The sequence below is a fragment of the Notamacropus eugenii genome, chromosome 2, assembly GCF_028372415.1.
Source record: "Notamacropus eugenii isolate mMacEug1 chromosome 2, mMacEug1.pri_v2, whole genome shotgun sequence".
Taxonomy (NCBI): Eukaryota; Metazoa; Chordata; class Mammalia; order Diprotodontia; family Macropodidae; genus Notamacropus; species Notamacropus eugenii.
The window spans coordinates 149,852,233-149,875,939 of NC_092873.1; the positions used below are offsets into that span (position 1 = coordinate 149,852,233).

Consider the following 23,707-nt stretch of genomic DNA (forward strand, 5'->3'; position numbering starts at 1 on the left):
ACAAAGAGTAAAATAGACTCACCACAAAGGTGATTAGGGAAATAGTTCTCCAGTTGACAATGGATTGGCATTTCACGATGGCTGTTCTAAGTTACTAGTGGCATAGTCTTTGAATAAGTCAGAGTAAGCATTTAAAATGAAGCAGGCTGTTGCAAAATCCTGATACTTACTTCGTTTACATGACAATTTGATTATCTGGGATAATAAGGCTGTCAATATGACAATGTCTTGGTTAGGTTAAGATCTTGGGCAGTGGATATCATTTAAATTGTTAGAGCATCTACCTCTATCATTAACATTCTTGAAGAATGGGAAGAAATTAATTTTCTCATGAATAGAAAGTGCAGGTTTATCTCACTATAGGTACCAGGAGTACCTTTCAAATCAGCCTGGAAATCAGAAATGTGGGGTTAGCAACCAGATTCTGACAATTCTTGTATGACCACTAGAAAGTTGCATGACTTCCCTAAGATACAGTATCATATGTTCAAAATGGTATAACACTACTTGACCCATGTATCTCTCAAGATTCTTGTCATAAACCTGCTCTATAACCCTTAAAATTCATATACTTTAGATACATATTGCTATTATGATCTTTTCCAAGCTGTGAATATTGTTCCTAGAAACACAGATCCTTTGGAATGCAGAAGAGCCATTAAAAATCATCTGTTTCAGAGATTCCTAACTTGTCTTGTGTCCTGACCTACTTCTGATGAAGCTCTTCTCAGAAGAGTATATTTAAATGTATAAATTTAAATACATAGATTTCGAAAGAAATCACTCATGGGGGAAATATACCTATTAAAATAAGGTTTCAGAAATTTCTGGACCTAAGGTTAAGATTCTGATATAATTTCATCTCCTCATTTAGCAAATGACCAAATTGAGGAGGCCTGAACAAAAGTCTTGTGACACCCAGCACAAAGAGTGTTCTCATAATTTGATAACTCTTTCTTTTTTCTGTGCAGACAATCAAGAGAACTTCCTGAGTATGGCCAACCTCACCATGGTAACAGGATTCCTCCTGATAGGCTTTCCCAGCACCAGGGAGCTACAGGTCTTACATGCCATACTCTTCTTACTGATCTATCTGGTGGCTTTGATGGGGAATCTGCTCATTTTCACCCTCATCTCTCTTGATGAGCATCTCCACTACCCCATGTACTTCTTCTTGAAGAACCTGTCCTTTTTAGATCTTTGTTTAATTTCTACCACATTGCCTAAATCTATCACAAACTTCCTGAGACACTGTAATTCCATTTCTTTCATGGGGTGTGTATTACAATTCTTTTTAGTAATTTTCTTTGCTGAATCAGAGCTTTCTCTCCTCACAATGATGTCCTATGACCGTTATGTGGCCATCTGTCAACCACTGCACTATGAAGTCATCATGACCAAAGGGACTTGTGTGAAGATGGCAACTGTTTCCTGGCTCAGTGGAGGTTTGTTAGGTGCTTTGTACTCAGGTAGTACATTCACTTTGCCCTTTTGTGGCTCCAGAGAGATCCAACAGTTCTTCTGTGATGTCCCTGCCTTACTCAGGATCTCCTGCTCTGAGACACACATTGCAGTTGATTTCACTATGGCTTTTGGATTTGGTTTAGGAATTGCCTGCTTTATTTACATTACAGTCTCCTACAGCCACATCTTTTCAACTGTACTGAAGATTCCAACCACAGAAGGTAGGTCAAAAGCCTTCTCCACTTGCCTGCCCCACCTCATTGTTCTTATGGTTTTTATTACAACAGGTGCCATTGTTTATCTAAAACCACCTCAGGAATCTGGCTCAGTTCTAGATCTGTTGTTGTCTATAATCTATACAGTGGTGCCCCCAACCATGAACCCTGTCATCTATAGCCTGAGGAACAAAGATATCAAGAGTTCTCTGAGGAAGCGAATAGCCTGGAAATACCTCTCATAGGAATGAACACTAAGGTATTTTCCATAAGTTTATGACTCCATTTAAAAAGAAAGGGAACTCCTTTCTGTGCTTACTGACATGAAGTTTTTCCTTGTTTGCTCATGCCAAGGTCAGTAGTTAGGAATTGCTGTGTCTTAGAGATTGCTAATAAATTATGTTAAAAATATATACACTCTGAGTGAATCAGTTCTTTTCACTATTACGAAGCCTCAAATTAACTACAAATGACATACAAAAAAGATGCTATCTGTATCCAGAAAAAGAACTGATAAATAAAAGTATGTGTAGAATATTTTTACATTTATATTCATATATAAATGTACATATACAGAAATAAATACATATATGTGTGCATATATATATATATGTATATACCTATTTGTGTCTAATGGTGACCATCTCTAGGGCAGGGGAGGGGTAAGGGAAGGAAAAAAGGGCGAAAAGGAAATTTACATGGCATCTTTGTTGTATATTTAAAAGAAATATCAATATATACAAGTTTAAACTGTCTTAAGAGGCCTCCTCTCCGATACTTTTGACACAAAAATAGAATTTTTACCAAATCACAAGTCAAAAAAATGAAATATAGCTAATATAGAAATCTGTTCTGCATGATTTCACATATATAATTGATATAGTTTGTCTTCACAGTGGAATAGGGAAGTGTAGAAGGGAAGGAGAGAATCTAGAATTCAAAATTAAAAATAAAAAAGTTAAAATAAATATTTTTTTAAAATATGGCTTATTTCAAATATCTGAAATTCTAATTAGCATATTGGCTTGAATATTATGAGTATTTCATCAATGCTTTAGCCATATATTTAATAATCCACAGAAAAGCTTTATTGTTGAGGTTTGTGGTTGTGGGGACCCCAAAACACTGACATGTTAGATCCTGCTCAAATGCATTGGATACAAGCCTTCTTAAATTCAAAGGAAAACAAGGTTTATTAAAGATTCACCACACCGGGTTAACTCTTAAGGAGTAAATCTTGCATTAACAAGTGGGCCGAATAGAATCTCAGCTAGACAGAGTCTGAGCTGGATTGAATCTGAGCACCTTCATGGAGGCAAAATGGAACTTAAATACAGGAAAGATTGAGGGAAGAATCCAGGTGTTGCCAAGTAGCCTAGGTTCCCAGGGATGGTCTTGATAGGGGAGGTCAGCCTGGAATGTAGATCAAACACAGTGAGAATCCTGATGGGAGTGACTAGTAGTCCAGATAACCCACAATCCAGGCTGGGCCACTTGGACCTCAAGAGAATGCTAAGAAGTGGTAGGAAGAGAGGAATATCAAAAGAATGCTACATCAAATAAGGGGAATCCAAGGAACCCCCAAGGCCAGGCTTTCCAGGGCCATTCAGACAAATGGGACCAAAACCCTCTCAGTCCAAGAGACAAAAGTCTTGGCTTGGGCTTGTACACCATCACTTCCAGAGACACTTCAATGTGAAATTCAGTATAGAAAGCCAACCTTGTTATAATTTGCAGCAAACCCATATACTTATTTAAAACATTACTTGAGTTCCTGTGAATTCATGAATTTAGTTCTTATAATAAACTTAGGGAGTAAGAGGGCCTTTTATTTCTTTATTTTTCTTTTTCTTTTTTTTTTTTTTGACTTAGCAGAATAAGAGAAAAAAATAAAGAGTAGATTTAATTAATGTTCCAATTGCATCCAAATATTAGACATTTTGGAATCTTAGAAGCTTCCTAAGAAAAGCTCCTACTTCATTTTAAACTGATTCCAACCTTATTAGGAGCTGCTTTTTTTCTCCCTGAAAAACTTTCATCATATATAGATTAAAAAGAAAAAGAAACAAGAACTCTTTCACCAGCACTCATTCATTCCTACATCAGAAAAATAATAACATTGACAATTTCTTTTCTTTTAGATCCATTACAGGTCTTTACTCCTTCTTTCCTCATTAGAAAATAGGGAAAAAAAGTGATATTTGTTCTGAATTCCTCTGAGTATCCCAATTTAGCCCTGGAAGGCTTTCAAAACTAAATTGAAGACTGAATTTTTTACTACCACAGAATGTTAAACTATTTTAAATGGATGTGTGTGTATGTTTGCACATATATGCATACACTTGTGTTTATAATACACATATATGTATTACACTGAAATTTCCCTTGCCTTGCTGTTTTATTTTGTAAGGGCAACAAAATAGGATCTTTTGCTGTTTTATTTCAGTATTCTCAAGTGCTTCTGATTGAATCTTGCCTTTATCAATCAAAAGTCTTTACTAGGAGCATAGTACAGAAACTAGAGTTTCTTTAACTAGAAACAGGATATGTATTTGCATTGTTAGTTATTTTAATGTGATTAAAGATCTTCCCCTCCTATTAATGGGCATACTCATTAAGGGGATTTTGATTAAAGAAGATTGATGGGAAAGCCAAAGCCTTTTGTTAATGAGGCACTGGTTTTCAAGGATTGGGATGCCCTCTGACTCTAAAAAAGGTATAAATACTCCGAGTTGAGGTTTTACTTTGGGGCCTTATTGATTGGAAGTGTTTGTTTGTCCAGACAAGGACTCTGGGAAGCCATTTTAAGGAGTTCTCCAGCTTTAAAAACCCAGATGTCTGTGCTTCTCCCTCTGGTAACCATGGTCAGACAGCTGGACTTCTCTGTTGAATTATGGTCAGGCAGAGGAAGCCATGCCTGTTGATCTTTGATTTCTCTGTATTTTCTTTGAAGTTCACGGTGCCAACTCCCCTGAGCTAGGTGGATAATACATGTACTTGGTAAAGGAATGATACATGTGCTTGATTAAAGTGATTGTTAACTCCTCAAAAGTTGCCTTTCCTTTGATGAATGCAGATCTAAGAACCTGTGATAACAGGCCACCTGCGATAGCAGGTAGGGTGCTTACTAATAAATATTTGTGCTTTGTTTTCCTTTTAGTCAAATCAAATGACATATATAGTTTCTTATTGTTGCATCTTACTTGTAATTTTCACTTCCCCAAATTAAAATATTTTATTTAGATAAAAGAATTTTTCCTAAGGGAATAATTTAATTGAACCATGCCTGGTATGCTAATTTAAACCATACAAGGTCCATGACCATAGTGTATAACTATATAATATGCAGGTGTTCCTTTGCCCAGGCAGGCAAAACTTTTGAAACTAGAGCTCCCTTATCTCAATTTTCATAGGCTTTGTAATGTATTGGAGGAAGGAAAAGAAGGTAAGGAAGCCATTTATTTGCCTGAGGGTATTCCTAGAGACAGCTGTGGAAGGAATTAAGTATTTCCTAGGAAGACAAAAAATTGAAATGGGCTCCCTCTCTCCACATTTAATTGGAAGAAACTAAGTTTTAGACCAAATTTCTATCCCTAGTCATAATAAAGTGGGGGCAGGGGAAAGAAAAGTTCCCATTCATTGGGTCTTGAAGGTCTACTTATATCTCTTACATTTATATACATGGTCACTGTACAGACTGATAGGTTGTTTGATGCAGCAGATACTGACCAAGTTCCAGTTTTAAGTAAGAGTTCAAGGATTAAAGGGAAAACTCTTCCAAATAAAACAATTTGGACAAAGAGGACATACACACTGAGAGGAATAAATCATTTCACACAGAGGAGGTTTGCAACAGAAATAAAAATCATTCAATTCACCAGTCTCTAGCTTGACACTGATATTCTAACGTTTGGGGAATATATTCACTAACTCCACATTTTCCTTACCTTCTAACTGAAACATTCAATCTAACAAAATCAGCAGAAAAATATTGGTTGGCATCATCTAAGTGAGAAATAGGCAGTCACAAACTCTTCATTGACACCTAAGTAGGTTTTGTTTTTTTTTTTTTTCCCATGTTCCCTTACCTCTTCAAGTGGCATATTAGGGTTTCAGTTGATAGGGATCTGTTCTTTCACGGACTTCTCCTTAGACATAGGAAAATCAAAAAGAATCTGAGATTATAGTTGGACAGGGGAATTGCAGAATTAAGGACTTTGAAGATGGAACAGTTTCTCGGAGGATGATATATAGATTGTGAAGAACATTTCAATGGATAGGTAATAGGAGATGTGTATTCACAGTAGTTGATTACTTTAAGAAACTGTGATATCAGGATGCTTAAAGATCAGAGGTCTCCAACTTCCAACCAACACGGGGTGCGTAAACTGAGACAGGCAGTCAAGCTCTCACAACCTTACTCTAACAAAAATGTAAAAATAGAACTAGATCAAATAATGATCAAGAAATCCAATGACCACCTACAGTAAATTATTGTTTTCCATCAAAGAACCATACAAAAAAATATATGTGGAAGCCAAAGGGCAATGGGAAGGGGGCCTGCCAAGAAAACCAAGGTAAGGAAAACAATACAGAAGTTCCACAACTGGAATAGAGGTCTGTCAGAGATATTTTGCCAGTCTTATATCTAGAGACAGGTAGAGAAGTAACTTCCAAGAAAGCCCCAGGTTGATCAGAAACTTAATGTAGTGACAACGAAAGGAATGCACTTTACCTGCCTACACAGTCTCACTCAGACCACAACAGCCTATGCTATTAGTCTCTTAGATCTCTAGCACTCTATCTTGATCTGCCATAAAAGTCCCTGAAGACTTACTACTCTGGACCACAAAAATCTGGGGGAATCTTACCCCAGGAAGTAGAGATCCACATAGAAGCTCAGGTGATGCAGGTTGAGATCAAGCAAGACTAGCAACTTCAGCCAAAAGGAAAACAGAAGTCATGTTTCTGGTACAAGTACCAATTTAGGAAATAAACCTGGGGAGAGGAGCAAGAAGATATGGACCACTATAAAAATTATAACCCAATAATAACCAAATACACAACTTAGAAGGAGAAAGTAACTGTAACAACTTCAAAAAAAATCAATGGAGAGATTTTTAAGCATTTCTTAAAAAAAAAAAACTGAGTGGAAACTTTGAAATGCAACCACAAGAGTTAAGAAAAACATAAGAATTATATTTACTTGATCAGTTGGCAGGGGCTATAAAATTATAAAATTTCAAAGGAAGAATAAAAAGCAACTATCCCTTCAGAAACTTAATGGGTACAAAATGGTATTATAAGAGTAAAATTAGGGGAAATAAACAGAGGGTGCATTGATTCTGTTCAGAAGATTTTACAAGGGAAAAAAAGGGAAGGTAAAAGGAATATACTAGTGTCAAAAGAAAGAAGGGAATTGAACCTTCTATTTCTCAGAAATAGGGTATATAAGAAGAATAGACAAATATGATTAAAGAAACTACACAAGAATCATCAAGTGAACTTCACTCTTAACTGAACCCAAAAAAGAGACTTGAACACACACAAAGAATTATCCGTAAAATATAGTAAGCTCAACAGAGAAATTAACCAGAATAAAAAGAGATGGAAGGCATGAGGGAGGATATTACCAGAAAAAATTTGAAATCAAATTAATGTCCTGCTTCTGAAAGGGAGATAGAAATGGGGAAGGCGGCAGGGAGAAAAGAAATATAATCTAAGAGGGTACTGAGGATTACCTCTTAAATGATTGGAAAATGGCTGAACAAATTATACTATAGGAATGTAATGCAATTTTATTATGCCATAAGAAATGGGAAAGGAGGAATTTCAGAGAATCCAGGGTAATATGAACCGATGCAGAATGACGGTATCAGATCAAGAATAATTTATACAAGGATGATATCATTGTATACAACTTTGAAAGACTGTAAAAATAATGGTTTTGTCTTTATTTTTTACATCATCATAATATTACCCCTATCCTTCTTCCTTCCTCTTCCAGAACACCATTCCTTATAACATGTAGTATTTTATAAAGAGAAAGAGACAAAGGGAGGAAAGGTAGGAAAAAAACAGTACAGTGAATCAACACATTGAAAAAGTCCAAAATCATGTGCAACGTAGACTTCCCACACCCATGAAGGAGATGGATTATTGCTCTCCTCTCATTTTTCTTCATTTCAGTTATGTTTGAAGTATTTCCCTAATATTGAGAAAATAATATAATTAGGACATGAGTATGTGTCTCACACATAATTCATTTTTTAATAATGATATTCATGGGGGGGAGGAGAGCAGGGAAAGGGGACAAAGAGAGAGAGAAAGAAAGAAAGAGAGGAATTAGAGGAGACAGAAAAGAAGGAAAGGAGGGAGAAAGGGAGAGAGGAGAGGAGAATCTCCATAGTCTAGGTTTATCTAGGACACCAAGAAACCAAAGCATATGTATGATGTGATTTCTTTCTTTCATCTTATTGTTTTTGCTAGTATTAACCAGTATTACATCAAATAATAGTGAAGAGAGTAGGTATCTTTTCTTTACTCTCACATTTATCATACATAAGCAAAATTTATGATTTTGTTGGATACATTTTTGATTTTTTTGTGTTGATATTTATATTTTTGTAATCAATGTGTATATTGTTTTGTTGGTTCTACTTCACTTTTTATCAGATCATGTACATCTTTCCATGTGTCTTTGTATTTATTACATTCATCATAGCTTACAGCATAGAAATAGTTAAATGCATTCAATATATTTGTTTAGTTTTTCCTCAGTCAAAGGACCTTTGCTTTGATTTCAGTTCTTTGCTATAAATGATGCTATAAATATCTTTGTGTATATTGGGTCTGTTTTCCTATCAGTTGCTTCCAGGAGCCATAACTCCAGTAATGGAATTTCTAGGTCAAAAAATACGGTGATTTTAGTCATTTTATTACTATAATTCCAAATTACTTTCCAAAATGCTTATACCATTTCATAGGTCCACCAATAAAATATTTACTGTGCCTACCATTGTGCAAAGCCTCCAACTTTGACTATTTTCATTTTTACCATCTTTTCCACTTTGGATGGTATGAGGTGAAACCTCAAGATTCTGTTGATTTGATTTCTCATTATTAGTTATTTTGAGCATTCTTTAACGTGGGAATACCCTGCAGTTCTTCTTCTGAGAATTATTTGTTCATATCCTTTGATCATTTATCTAATGAGTAATGGCTACCTTGAATAATAAACCCTTATTAGAGAAATTTGATGCAAAAGTGTTTTTCCCATTTAACTGTTTCCCTTCTAATTCTATGAATCCTATGTATTAATTTTTGTCTGTTCAGAAGCTTTTCAGATTTAAGTAATCAAAGTTATATATTTTACATTTCACAACTGGCTCCATCACATTTCTTTTTTTAGCCTTTCTATACTTTATTTTTCATTTCTTAACATTCACTTCCACAAGAATTTGAATTCAAAATTTTCTCCCCATCTCTCCCCACCACCCACCCCAGGACAACATGTATCCCCTTGACCCCTTCCTCCAGTCTGCCTTTCCTTCTATTATCCACCCTTCTTCCATCCCCTTCCCCTCTATCTTCCTGTAGGGCAAAATAGATTTCTATACTCTATTGCCTGTATAAGCTTAATTTCCACTTGCATGTTAAAACAATTTTTAGCATTCCTTCTTAAAGCTTTGAGTTCCATATTCTCTCCCTCCTTCCTCAGCCACTCTCATTGAGAAAACAAGCAATTCAATATAGGTCATACATGTGTATCATAATAGTTATGTTGTAAAAGACTAAACACTGTCTTATCCTTCCCTTCATTTATTCCATTCTCTCCCTTGACCTCCCCTGCCACAATAGCATTTGCTTCTGATTATCCCTTTCACTAATTTGCTATCCCTTCTATTATCTTTCCTCTCCTATCCACTTCCCTTTTGCCTTCCTGCAGGATAAAATAGATTTCCATATCCAATTGAGTGTGTGTTATACCATCCTTATGCAAATTCCATGAGATTAAGACTCAATTATTTCCTTTCATCTCCCCCTTCTTCCCCTTCATTGTAAAAGCTCTTTCCTCCCTCTTTTATCTGAGATAATTTGCTACATTCTACCTCTCCCTTTCTCTTACTCCTAGTACATTCCATTCAACAGAAAATTTTATTTTTTTAGGTATTCTCCTTCATATTCAGCTCACCCTGTGACCTCTGTCTATGTGTGTGTGTATACATACACACACACACACACACACACACACACACACACATATATATATACATACCTATGTGTATATATTATATGTTCCCTCTAATTATATATATAATATGTGCATATATTCCCTCTAACTGCCCTAATACTGAATACCCTAAATACTCTAAATACCCTAATACTGAAAAAGGTTTCATGAGTTACAAATAACATCTTTCCATGTAGGAGTGCAAACAGTTCAACGTTGATGAGTTCCTTAAGGTTTCTCTTTCTGTTTACCTTTTCATGTTTCTCTTGATTCTTGTATTTGAAAGTCAAATTTTCTATTCAGCTCTGGACTTTTCAACAAGAATGTTTGGAGGTTCTCTATTTCACTGAAATTCCAGTTTTTCCCCTGAAGCATTATAGAAAGCTTTGCTTGGTAAGTGATTCTTGGTTTTAATCCTATCTCCTTTGACCTCTGGAATATCATATTCCAAGTCCTTTGATCTCTTACTGTAGAAGCTGCTAAATTCAGTGTTATCTTGATCATATTTCCAAAATGTTTAAATTGTTTCTTTCTGGCTGCTTGTTATGTTTGCTCCTTGACCTGGAGACTCTGGAATTTGGCTACAATATTCCTAGAAGTTTTCCTTTTGGGATCTCTTTCAGGAGGTGATCAATGAATTCTTTTCATTTCTATTTAAACTTCTGGGTCCAGAATATCAGGGCAGCTTTCCTTGATAATTTCTTGGAAGATGATGTCTTTTTGTGATGATGGTTTTCAGGAAGAAAAATAATTTTTAAATTGTATCTCCTGGATCTATTTTCCAGGTCAGTTGTTTGTTCAATGAGATATTTCACATTGTCTTCTGTTTTTTCATTCTTTTGATTGTGTGTTATAATTTCTTGGTTTCTCATGAAGTCATTAGCTTCCATCTGCTCCATTCTACTTTGTAAAGAATAATTTTCTCTGCAAACTTTTGAACCTCCTTTTTTATTTAGCCAGTTCTGTTTTTTAAAGCATTCTTCTTCTCAATGGCGTTTTGAACCCCTTTTGCCATTTGGGTTAGTCTATTTTTAAAGGTGGTATTTTCCTCAGCATTTTTTGGGTTTCCTTTAGCAAGCTATTGAGTCACTTTTCATGATTTTCTTGCATCACTATCATTTTTCTCCCAAGTTTTTCCTGTACCTCTCTTACTTGATTTTCAAAATCATTTCTGAGCTCTTCCATGGTCTGAGACCATGTCAAAATTTTTTTTGGAGGTTTTGAATGTAGAACCCTTGAATTTTATGTCTTCCTCTGATGGTATGCTTTGTTCTTCCTCATCTGAAAGGATGAAAGAAAATACCTTTTCACCAAGAAAGTAACCTTCTATAGTCTTATTTTTCTTCTGTTTTTGGGGCATTTTCCCAGCCAGTTACTTGACTATTGATTCCTTTTCCAAGTGGAAGATATACTCTGGCGACCTATAAGTTCTCAGTTTCTTGAAGGTGGAACAATCAAGGGAGAGAAGTTCACTCTTCTCCTGGCCTTCACTGTCATCTATGAAGAACCACAAGTACTCTTTTCTGCCCAGGATCTGTGAGTAAGATTCCCTCTCCAGAACCTCCACTAGCTCCACCAAGCCAGTGCTCCTCCTCAGTCCAAGACTGCCACGTAGGACTGAGACCCAGATTAGCCACTCACTCCATTCCCCAAGGGCCTTTTAGCTGAGAGCTCCAAAGTGGACTTTGCTGCCCTGGGGCTGGGGCCAATGCCCCCCACCCCCACCCCCGCACCCCTCTCACCCAGGTGAAGGAGCTTTCTCAATTACCTTTGAAGCTGTCTTTGGCATTTGTGGGTTGAGAAATCTGGGAACTGCAGCTGTGATTCCATGCCCTGAAGCCTGCTCCAGTCCTGTCTGTGCCATGCTGCAAGGCCAAGGCTGGGCTACACTCGGCTCTGAGGTCAGTGTGGTAGACGTTTCCTGCCAACCTTCCAGGCTGTCTTGGGCTGGAAAACTCTTTAATTCTTTTGTTTTGTGGCTTCTGCTGCTCTAGAATTTTTTAGAGTCATTTTTACAGGTATTTTATGGGCTATGAGGGGAGAGCTAGAGCAGGTATGTCTTTCTACTCCACAATCTTGGCTCCATCTTCTATCACCTATTTCATAAAGAATAAATGTTCTGCATGAGGTACTTCAGGCTCAACTAAGTGACAAGATGGAGGTGGAGGACTAGACATTATCTCTGACCCACACAACCTCTTATACCTCTCTTCACATAACAAAGCAAAGCAATGTCAGCTATGTTCATGATTTGGGACACTAAGAATTCAAAAGAAAGTTTAAAAATGCATTAACTAATGAATAACTTGAGTTTACTCAGCACACTCTCTGCTTCTGTCCAACATAACTACAAAGAGCAAGGCTAGCCACTTCAACAGAATAAAACTCCACATGCTGGTATATGATCTGCTTCTCTTCTAATTATGTATATTCTATGATCTTTAATATTAAGGTCATATATCTACTTAAAATGTGCTGTGGAGCATGGTGTAAGATTATCACAAGCTACTTCCTACTGGACCACTTTCCACATTTTCCAGCAGTTTTTAATATTAAAAAATATAGTTCTTTCCCAAGTAATTTGCATTTGCCATTTTATCAAACACCAAGTAATTGAGTTCCATTTTTTCTCTCATTTCTAGTCTGTTCTATTGATCTAGCTCTTCATTTTTAATGAACACTAAATGGTCCTGGTACTTGCTGTTTTGTTATATATTCTGAGATCTAGAAGTGCCATTACCTGCTTCGTTCCTACCTCTCTTGATAACTTCATTTTTTGCTCCAGATCTTTTCTTTTTCCTTGATTCTCTCCAATTCTCTAAGTATATCATCAAATCATTTCCAAAGAATGATAACTTAGATTCTTCTTTGCCTATTCTAAATCCTTCAATTTCTTTTTCTCTTATTGCTGAAGCTAACATTTCTAGCACCATGTTAAAGCTATCTATAATCATATGAAAAAATGCTCTAAATCACTATTGGTTAGAGAGATGCAAATCAAAACAACTCTGAGGTACCACATCACACCTATAAGATTGGCAAACATGACAGAACAAGAAAATGATAAATGCTGGAGAGGATGTGGGAAAGTTGGAACACTAATTCATTGTTGGTGGAGCTGCGAGCGCATCCAACCATTCTGGAGAGCAATTTGGAACTATGCCCAAAGGGCTACAAAAATGTGCATACCCTTTGACCCAGCAATATTGCTACTAGGACTATATCCCCAAGAGATCATAAAAATGGGAAAGGGTCCCACACATACAAAAATATTTATAGCAGCACTCTATGTAGTTGCCAAAAACTGGAAGTCAAGGGGATGTCCATCAATTGGGGAATGGCTGAATAAATTATGGTATATGAATGTAATGGAGTACTATTGTGCCATAAGAAATGATGAACAAGAAGACTTCAGAGAGGCCTGGAAGGACTTATATGACCTGATGCTGAGTGAAAGGAGCAGAACCAGGAGAACTTTATGCACAGCAACAACCACAGTGTGTGAGAGTTTTTTCTGGTAGACTTAGATTCTTGTAATAACACAAGAACTTCTTACCAAAAAAAAAAAAAATCCCAATGGAGGATCTCAAGGCAAAATGCCTGCCACACTCAGAGAGAGAAATATGGAAGTCACTCACATATTGTAGCAGATCATGTTTGTGTATGTGTATGTGTTTGTGTATCATGTTCTGATTTGTTATACGATTTCTTTCATTTATCTTAGTCTGACTACATAGCATGACTATAGTGAAAATATACTCAATAGGAAAGTATATGTAGAATCTATACAGAATTGTATGCAGTCGTGGGGAGGGAGGGTTGTAGTGGGGAGTAGGTGGGGAGGGATAAAATCGCAATTGTATGGCAGTGATTGTTAAACATTACAAAATAAAAAAAAAAATCACCAAGTTGGCAACTGCAAGAGTATCACATATTCCTCATCTTCATGCAAAGCCTCAAAGAAAAAAATGTGAATTGAACACATACAAAAAAAAATCTGGAAGAGATTTTAAAATTATATTCAAAATCAAATAAAAATAGTACAAGGAAAAATAAGGATATAAGATCAAGGGAAGAATATTATTTTAAAAAATTAATAGCTTGGAAAAGATGTATTAAAACACTGAAAAACGTCTGAAAAACAGTAGTTCAAAAGTAAAAAGTGATACAAACTTTACTGATGAAAATGATACTTTTTTATAATTATCTCATTTAGTTTTAGTTTTCGACATTCATTTCCACAAGATCCTGAGTTTCTAATTTTCTCCCCATCTCTCCCCTTCCGCACCCCAAAACACTGTGAATTCTGATTATCCCTTCTATCATATCTCTCCTTTCTCTTATCCTCATCTTCTCTCTTTTCATGTAGGGCAAGATACATTTCTATACCCCATTACCTGTATTTCTTATGTCCCATTTGCATGTAAAAACTATTCTCAACATTCATTCCTAAAACTTTGAGTTCCAACTTCTCTCCCTTCCTCCCTCTCCACCCATCCCCATTGAGAAGGCAAGCAATTCAATATAGGCATATATATATGTAGTTTTGCAAAAGACTTCCATAATAGTCATGTTGTGAAAGACTGACTATATTTCCCTCCATTCTATCTTGCCCCCTATTTATTCTATTCTCTCTTTTGTCCTTCTCCCTCCCCTAAAGTGTTTACTTGTAATTGCTCCCTCATCCCATTTGCCCTCTCTTTTATCATCCCCTCCACCCACTTCTCCTCTTCTCCCCTACTTTCCTGTAGTGTAAGAGTGCTTTTCATACCAAATTGAGTGTGCATACTGTTCCCTGCTTAAGCCAAATGTGATGAGAGTAAGCTTCACTTTTTCCCCCTCACCTCCCTGCTTCTCCCCTCCATTCAAAAAGGTTTTTCTTGCCTCTTTTATGAGAGATAATTCACCCCATTCCATTTCTCCCTTTCTCCTCCCAATATATTCCTCTCTCACCACTTAATTTTGTTTTTTAGATATCATTCCTTCATATTCAATTCACCCTGCTCCCTCTGTCTATATGGATAATTCCTTCAACTCCCAAAATACTGAGAAAAGTCTCAAGAGTTACAAATATTATCTTTCCATGCAGGAATTTAAGCAGTTCAACTTTGGTAAGTCCTTTATGACTTTTTTTCCTATTTACCTTTTCATGCTCCTCTTGATTCTTTTGATTGAAAGTCAAATTTTCTATTCTGCTCTGGTCTTTTCATCAAGAATGCTTAAAAGTTCTCTATTTCATTGAATGTCCATTTTTTCCCATGAAGTATTATACTCAGTTTTGCTGGATAGGTGATTCTTAGTTTTCATCTTAGTTCCTTTGACTTTTGGAATATCATATTCCAAGCTCTTCGATCCCTTAATGTAGAAGCTGCTAGATCTTGTGTTCTCCTGAATGTATTTCCACAATATCGAACTGTTTCTTTCTGGCTGCTTACAATATTTTCTCCTTGACCTAGGAACTCTGGAATTTGGCTACAATATTTCTATGAGTTGTTTTTTTTCTTTTTGGATCTCTTTCAGGAGGTGATTGGTAGATTCTTTCAATATTTATTTTACCCTCAGGTTCAAGAATATCAGGGCAATTTTCCTAGATAATTTCATAAAAGTTGATGTCTAGGCTCTTTTTTGATCATGACTTTCATGCATTCTCATAATTTTTTAAATTGTCTCTCTTGGATCTGTTTTCCAGGTCAGTTGTTTTTCCAATGAGATAGTTCACATTTGTGTGATATGAAACTTTTTTCTGAATCACAAAATAATTTTGAGTGTGATCCAATGGTTACTGGGATGTTTATGGCATCATAGGCATCTTGGAATACTCAAGTGTCTCCTTGATTCCCAAAGGCCATGCTAACAAGCTATCTGTTCGATCTGGGATTTGAGTCATTCAGGGACTCAAGGGCCCAGAATACTGAATGACTATAGAAGCACTTGAGAGATCCCCAGTTTTGTCTTCCCACGAGAATCTCACCAAAATAAGAAAGCTTAAATCTCAAAAGGAAAATAAATTGATGTAAGAATATAGCAAATATTTCAAGTTAGGGAAAATAAATCAATGAGAACCTAAGAAATTTGGTTCCTTAAAGATACTTTAATGCTACAGTCAAAGTAGAAAAGTGGTAAATATAGCTAAGAAGGCAACAGTGCTTTTTACTTCAGTATACTTATCATGACTGAGAATATGATGAGATCAAACTGGGACCAGACAACAGAAGAAAGAAACTCAGAAGTTTTTGTTAACTGCTCATGTCACAATTGGGTATAGAAATATCTTTCACTTTTGAAAACTTACTCCATCATGATGTAAGCCTGTAGATGCCTGAATGGAGAAGAGATAGTCTTATGTCAAGCAATGGATTGAAAAAGTGAGTGGATTAAGAGGTATAAATTTCCTCTTTTTGTTATCAAAATGTAGGTGCATCAGTGACTTTGTGACTAAGAATAGAAAAAACTAGAGAAAAAACTATCTTAAATATCTAGGAATATTAAAAATCATGTTAACATCAGCAAAGAGTTTGTGACAACTTGTATATGCAATTTAAAGCAAGTTATTGCATATGAAAATCAAGACCAAATATGACAAAAATTAAAGAGACCATGAATATGGTTTGGGTAAGCTTCTACTTCTTTTTATACTTAGTTTTAGCACTCCCTCTTCTATACCCGTTATGAGCCCAGGTCCCTCATGTTGTTCCCTTGCTACCTGATAATCATTCACCCTAGGCTCAGCTCCTCCCAGTTATCACCTTACCCACTCAGGACTAACTTTCTTTGTAATGTAACCAGTTTCAAAATCACATATCCTTTCCCTATAACATTCAGGCAGAACACTCTGTCCAGTACTTAATCTCAACTAAATGTTTTTTAATAAATAAAAAAAGAACCCATACAATAAAACTACCTCTTTAATGATAAAATTACAGAAGCAAAAAGCAGCGAAGTTGAACATTTAAGGTTATATTTTGGGGTACACTGATATTCCCAATATACCTTATGGTTTATGAACTAAGAGATAACTGAAAGGCTAGGCACTAAAAGAATTAATCACCAAATGTTTTTTTTAAGATCCTAATGTGGGTCAATCACTGCAGGGGCTAGAGATTCAAAGACAAAAGTGAAAACAATCTTTAATGTTAGCCTTTTGAAGTGTCAGGGCAAAGGCACAGAGACGGGAGATGGAGTGCCACACACAAAGAAAGGCAAGAAGCTCAGTTTAGTTAGACATTAGATTAGATTAAGTTAGAACATTAACATGCATTATGGCTGGAAATTAGAAGCTGAGTACTCTTTCAAAAAGGATGTAAAAACCAAACAGAGGAGCTTATATTTGATTCTATGGGGATTAATGAAGCCCTCTAGGCTTTAATGAGTAGGGGAGTGACTTTGTGCTTGACTTTATGCTTTAGGAAAACCAGCTTGGCAGATGTGTGATGGATGGATTGAAGAAGAGAGACTTGGGATAGGGATGCCAATTCAGATAATACTGAAGTATTCTAGATGAGAAGTGACAAGGGTCTGAATTAGAGTGATGGTTGAGTAAGTGGAATGAAATGGATAAATGTGGGAGATGAGGTGATAGAAAGAACACCATGTGAAAACTGATTAGATGTGGATGGAAGAGTGAGTTGGAAAAGAGAGCAGTGAAGTGATGAATCTGATGACTGAAAGGATAGTGGTATTCTTAAAGAAATAATGAAGGTTAGAAACCAGGATCTTTGCAGAATGGAGAAAATAATGAAGTAAATTTTGGACATGTTTTATTTAAGATAGTTAAGGATGTCTATTCTGAAACATCTAATTCACAATGCAATGCCAAAGCTCAATAAAGAGAAAATTGGGCAGGAAATACAGCCATTGGAAGCATCATCATAGGGAACATGAACATAGACATGGCAAATAATAAAGTCACTAAAAGAAAGCACAAAAAGAGGATAGAAGAAAATTTAAAACAGAACCTTGACATAAACCCAGTGAGAAGGCATGATAGGATTATGATGAACCAGAAAGAGAAATCAAGGTATAGTGGTCAGGTAGGTATTAGGACAACCAAGATAGAGCAGAGTATAAAAAATCCAGAGAGGAAGCACTATAAAGCAAAAGAGAGTACTGAACAGTATCAGAAACTACAGAAATCTAAAATAACTTGAAAAAATCCATCAAATATGCAGTTTAAAAATTACTGGTAATTTGAGGGGAAAGAGTTTTAATTGACTCATGAGGCCATATGTCAGATTATATAGGGCTGTTGTTAGAGGAAAGATGGTACAGATCTTACACACACACACACACACACACACACACACACACACACACGTGTGTGTGTATGCATGTGTATTTATAATTGTAAATTATAAGAGGTGGGTGGTTAAAGTAACCAGGGAGTGGGTTTAGCAAGGTGTAACTGTAATAAGGCAAAGCAACAAAAAGTGATTGAAGAGGAGAGTTAAATATCCAGTTAAACTAGTTAACTATAGGGACACAATTAGTAAGAGAAGAAAGTAAAATCAGACGAAGAATAATTGCCAGACACATTGTTGAGTGGTGCAGAAACCAGAAATCCCAATAAAAATAAAAGGCTTAAGAAGAATAATGCGTGGAAAAACATGGGCATTTTAATTAAAAAATTGAAATTATACCATTTGAATTCCAAAAGTCTTTAAATTCAGAAAATGAACAATCCCTCTTCCTTTCCTTCTCATCACTGCTTTCATGTTGATATTCATAACATATATGGAATATCTCCTCTCACAACCTCAATATTTATGTCACTTGAAGTTCTACCCGATCTCTAATAACTTCCCAACAAACTCTACAAAGCATGAAGCATAAAGTATTCCTTGATCTTGACAGTCAGAAATAAGCATTCTGTCTTGCATCTCTTTGAGCTCTTTCTTCCATTCCCATGCTTTTAATTCCATTCTACTCTATATTATACTGATTTGTATACATTTCTTGTCACACTGACAGACTGGAAACATCTTGAGACCTGTGACTGGAAATGATTTATGCTGCTTTAACTCTCTAGGTTTCAAACAGATGCTTGTACAGAGCAAGAATTTGATAAGTGTTTTGTCAAATGTTATGATTAATCCATCCATTGTAATTCCTTTTCTCCATGATCAAATTTCTTTTTACTTATGACCTTACAAACACACACAAAAAAAAAAATCTTTCCAAGAGGCATGGCTTGGGAAATAATTCATGAGGATATGAATTTCTTAGTTCCAAAAAGGTTTTAACCAGGATAAAGTGAATAAAAATTTAAAGTGGAGTGTGTGGCTGAAGAAAGTAGTTTTTCTATATGGTAGAGCAAACAAACAAACATACAGAAGGGATCCAAAACATACTTTGAGAGTTATATTTCCATTTGAGGATATATTTGCATTTCAGGATGGCTAGTCTGGGTTGATGATAGCCATGAGAGAGTTGGAAGTTAAACAGTCCAGGTGGAAGTCTAACACATGACACTGTCCTTATCAGCATGACATTTCAAGTCTATTGGGCTGATTATGATGTCAAGATATCTTGGATAGTGAACCAATGCAGGGTAGGGGATATCATTTAAAATCATTACAGAATATGTATTACTATCAGTCTTGAAGAACAGAAGACACTGAGTACTTCTTTAGGAATAGTACATTAACATATTCCTCAGGAAAGGAGCCTAGAGGAGCTTTCAAGACATCTTTGACATCAGGAAACCTGGATTAACATCTTGGTTCTTGTGATCCATGGATTACCACTGAAAAGTCACATGATTTTTCTAAGCTCCAGTGTCTTATGTATTAAATGGTAGTAATACTATCTGATTTGTCTACCTCAAAGAGTTCTTATTTTGAAAGCAATTAATGACAATGTAAATAATTCAATGAGAGATAAATATCTATTGTTCTCAACTTTTAAATGTTAGGCTCCAGATCATAGATTCATAGATCATCTGAACTGTAGAAAAACCTTAAAAATCATTTCCTTCATGAGTTCTTAGCTTTTTGTGGCATGATCCCTTCAGAAGTCTGAAGAAGCCAATGGAATTTTCTTTTTCTGAGAATCATGTCTTTAAATGTTAAAAAATGAATATGATTTCAATGGAAACAAACTACATGAAAATGAATTTATCCAAAAAATGTAGGTTTTTCAGGCTAAAATTCTCCATATTTTGCATCACTTCATCTTTAAAAAAGAGAAAATGAAAGCACAGAGATGCATTGTAAATTATACAAGGTCAGACAGTGAACCTAAACCAACATAAACTGATATTGAACACAATGAGTGTTCTAATCATTTGGCATTTACTTCTTTTCTCCATGCAGACAGTGGACCTCTAGAACATAGTCAAGCATACCACAGAGAAAGAATTCTTCCTCATAGGCGTTTCCAACACCAGGGAGCTACAGGTCTTGCAAGCCATCCTCTTCTTGCTGATTTACCTGGAAGCTCTGATGGGTAAAATACTCATTTTTGCCCTCATCTCTATTGATGTGAAACTCCATATCCCTATGTACTTCTTCCTGAAGAACTTGTCCTTTTTAGATCTCTGCTTTATTTCCATCACAGTCCCCAAATCAATTGCAAATTCTCTGAGTCACAGCTACTTCATCTCTTTTTGAGGGTTTGTGTCACAGCTCTTTTTAATGATGCTATCTGCAACCTCAGAGTTTTTCTCCTCACAGTGATGTCTTATGACCACCATATGGCCATTTGTCAGCCCTTGCCTTATGAAGTCATCATGACCAAAGGGACGTGTGAAGATGGCAGCTGCCTCCGGGATCGCTGGAGGTTTCTTTGGGGCCTTCCACTCAGTTACTATATTTACTTTGCCCTTTTGTGGCTTCAATAAGATTCAACAGTTCATCTGTGATGTTCCTTCCTTACTCAAGATCTCTTGCTCTGATTCATACCTTGCAATTGGTGTGATTTTGGCTATCGGGGTTGGTATAGAGGTTTTCTGCTCTGTTTATATCACAGTCTTTTACAGTCACATCTTCTCAACTGTACTGAAGATTCCAACCACAGATGGTAGGTCAAAAGCATTCCCTACTTGCCTGCCCCATCGCATTGTTCTCACAGTTTTAATTACAACAAGCCTCATTGCTTTTCTAAAGCCACCCCAGGAATATGACTCAGTTCTCGACCTCTTCTTGTCCATGTTTTGTACAGTGGTACCCCCAACTATGAACCCTGTCATCTATAGCCTGAGGAACAAGGACATGAAGACTGCAATGATGAAACTCGTAGCCTGGAATTACTTCTCAAAGGAATTAATACCTAAATCTTTTGCATGATCATATACCTGCACATATATATCCATACTTATGTATACATATATATACACATGTGTATATGTTTCATATGTATACATATTTATGGTGTATATGTATATACATTTCATATATCACTTCTCCTCTTTTTGTGCTTGTTGACATAAATTCCTTGCTTATATCTCCATGTCAAATTCATCATTTTAAAAAAGTTGACTTCCAGAGGTCATGAAGCATTATAACAATATGCTCTCAAAAGTATATAAACCCATTCCAGGCCTAAAATCTAGAGGCTGCCACTTTTCTGTAAGGATAAAGGTATTTATTTGAAAATAATGAATCTGAAGGCTCCCTGATAAATTATGTAAACTGTTCACGTAACAATTGACTGCAAAAAACAGTGGAAAATATAATCTGACTTGAAAACACGTGTATCATTCGAATCAGGATGCCACAACTTACAGTAAAGCACCAAAAGTGCCTGACATATCTATTTCCTTACAGTTTTTTTAAGTGTTTTTACCACAATAACAGGAGTAGTAGTTAAGGAGGAGTAGTTAAGAAATATATTATTGCCACAATTTTATTTTTCAAGATCTACAGTAAGTGATGGCATTCTGACTCAAATATTTCATCATTTTAAAGTTGGATAATGTTTTCTTTTATTCCATGCAGCCATTTGGGAAGTAAATTGTTTATATAAATTGATGAGAGGATCTTCAAATACATTGTTTTCAAATCAGAAATTTTCTTTCAGAAAAAGTATTAAAGCATTAAAAGGTAAATATTTAGATTATAATCACAGAAATTCAGAATTGGGGCAAATATCAAAGGATATTCCTCTACTCTAACGTGTACCTGAACTTGACATCCATATAAAACAACCACAATTTATGGTTATCCAAGCTTCAATGCAGTATTTTCAGTAAGGCAGAAAAACTTCAGACAAAAGCAACCCATTGCACTTTTGCAGGTTTTTAATTGTTCAGACACTTTCCTCACATTAGGTCAAACATCGCTTCTCTGCAATTTTACCTCATTGCTCCTGCTTCCACCAATCTTTTCATTACATGAAATGTAGGTTGATTGGGCTTATTATATTGAGAGATAAAGGGACAAATGATACACAACTAAGTCAGTCATCTGTTATGATCATACAAATCTGTAATACATTTAATGTTTAGAATCCCATTTAAAACATGATTCTTAGAAGACAAGAACTGTGCAATTTGATTTCTTTGTGTTGTCTTCTGCACATAAATACATTTTTTGTTATTAGTTTGTTACTGCAGAGGTTGTAATTTTATGCTCACTTTGACAAAAAATAGAAACATATTCAATAACATATTTAAAGATGTTCAGTGAAGTCATATATTTACATATGTATTTAAAGTTTCAATAACCAGGTGTACCTTCAGAGGACATTTTACATAAGTCTTTATATTAAATTTCCCATATTCAGGTATATATGAACAGGTTAAGTGGTGCACTGGATAGAGTGCTAGGATCAAAGTCAAGAAGACCTGAGTTCAAATCCAGCTTCAGAAACTTCTTAGCTATGTGACTTTGGACAAGTCACTTAACCTCTATTTTGCCTATGTATTGGTGATCCATTGGAGAAGAAAATGGCACACCACTTCAGTGGCTTTGCCAAGAAAACCCCATGGACAGGGGTCCATAGGATCACAAAGAGGTGGACACAACTGAACAGCACCAACACAATTGTGTATATATGTGTATGCATGTATATATGTGGTAATATATATAATTAGATATGGACACATGATTTATTTTATGTAATATTCAACATTAGAATTAAATAAACCGAAAGGGATGATTTGCTTTCTTTTTTAAAAATATAATCATATATTTGGAAGTGTTTGGGGGAATGTTAAGTTCTGCATCCCTCCTGAACTGTTTTAATGCCTCAACTTGTCTAGGTTTCCCATTGCAAAAGAAGAAGTAGCTATCAGAATGGAAAAAAGAGGCACCTACAAAACCAGCCATGGACTCAGACAGGGACCTACTAACAACTATGAACAATAGGAACTTGAAGTTTCTGAAACAACAAGTTTCTTCTCACCCTTTTATCCAATTTGGTGCTATTTCCTTTATCATTCTTCAATTTTCTCTTTCTTAGAGAAGCCATCAGGGTGAAAAACAAGGATTCTCATCATCACTTTTATTATTTAAGCTCTAACTACACAAAAATAACAATAAAAATAAGTTGTTAGTTTATTTGAGGAGAGGAAAACACCTACCTATGGAAAATGACTATTCATTGAGGAAGGTTTTTAAAAATTAGTAAAATAACATAATATGCACATTCATCAAGGTAGTAGAATACAAAATATGACGCTAGAAATCATCAGTATTTTCATTTTAAAATTACACCTGAACACCACTCAATCTGGGTTTGAGGGAAATTACATCAATCTTAAAATTTCTTCAAGAATTATATCTCTTGTGGTAGGTGAAGCCAAGATGGCAGAGTAAAAGCAGGAAGTAGCTTGAGCTTTCCTCCAAACACTACCAAG

General features: G+C 35.7%; 1 protein-coding gene across 2 annotated transcripts; it reads left to right on the forward strand.

Moving 5' to 3' along the window:
- The first annotated feature begins 994 nt into the window (after window positions 1–994).
- On the forward strand, window positions 995–23,413 carry LOC140523716 (olfactory receptor 14A16-like). 2 transcript variants are annotated; one of them, XM_072638438.1, is made up of 2 exons: window positions 995–1,685; window positions 23,111–23,413. In XM_072638438.1, the coding sequence occupies exons 1-2, from the start codon at window positions 995–997 to the stop codon at window positions 23,134–23,136; spliced, it is 717 nt and encodes a 238-aa protein (XP_072494539.1). In that variant the 3' UTR covers window positions 23,137–23,413. The 2 variants fall into 2 exon arrangements, with proteins under 2 accessions (XP_072494539.1, XP_072494538.1); XM_072638437.1 differs by lacking the exon at window positions 23,111–23,413 and adding an exon at window positions 20,223–20,742.
- The last annotated feature ends 294 nt before the right edge of the window (window positions 23,414–23,707 follow it).

Excerpts from the sequence above, each read along its gene's own strand:
- LOC140523716 (XM_072638437.1), top strand. The coding sequence starts at position 995 with ATGGCCAACCTCACCATGGTAACAGGATTCCTCCTGATAGGCTTTCCC. Across the intron at positions 1,686-20,222 it reads GAAGATTCCAACCACAGAAG|ACAGTGGACCTCTAGAACAT; the intron begins GTAGGTCAAAAG and ends TTCTCCATGCAG.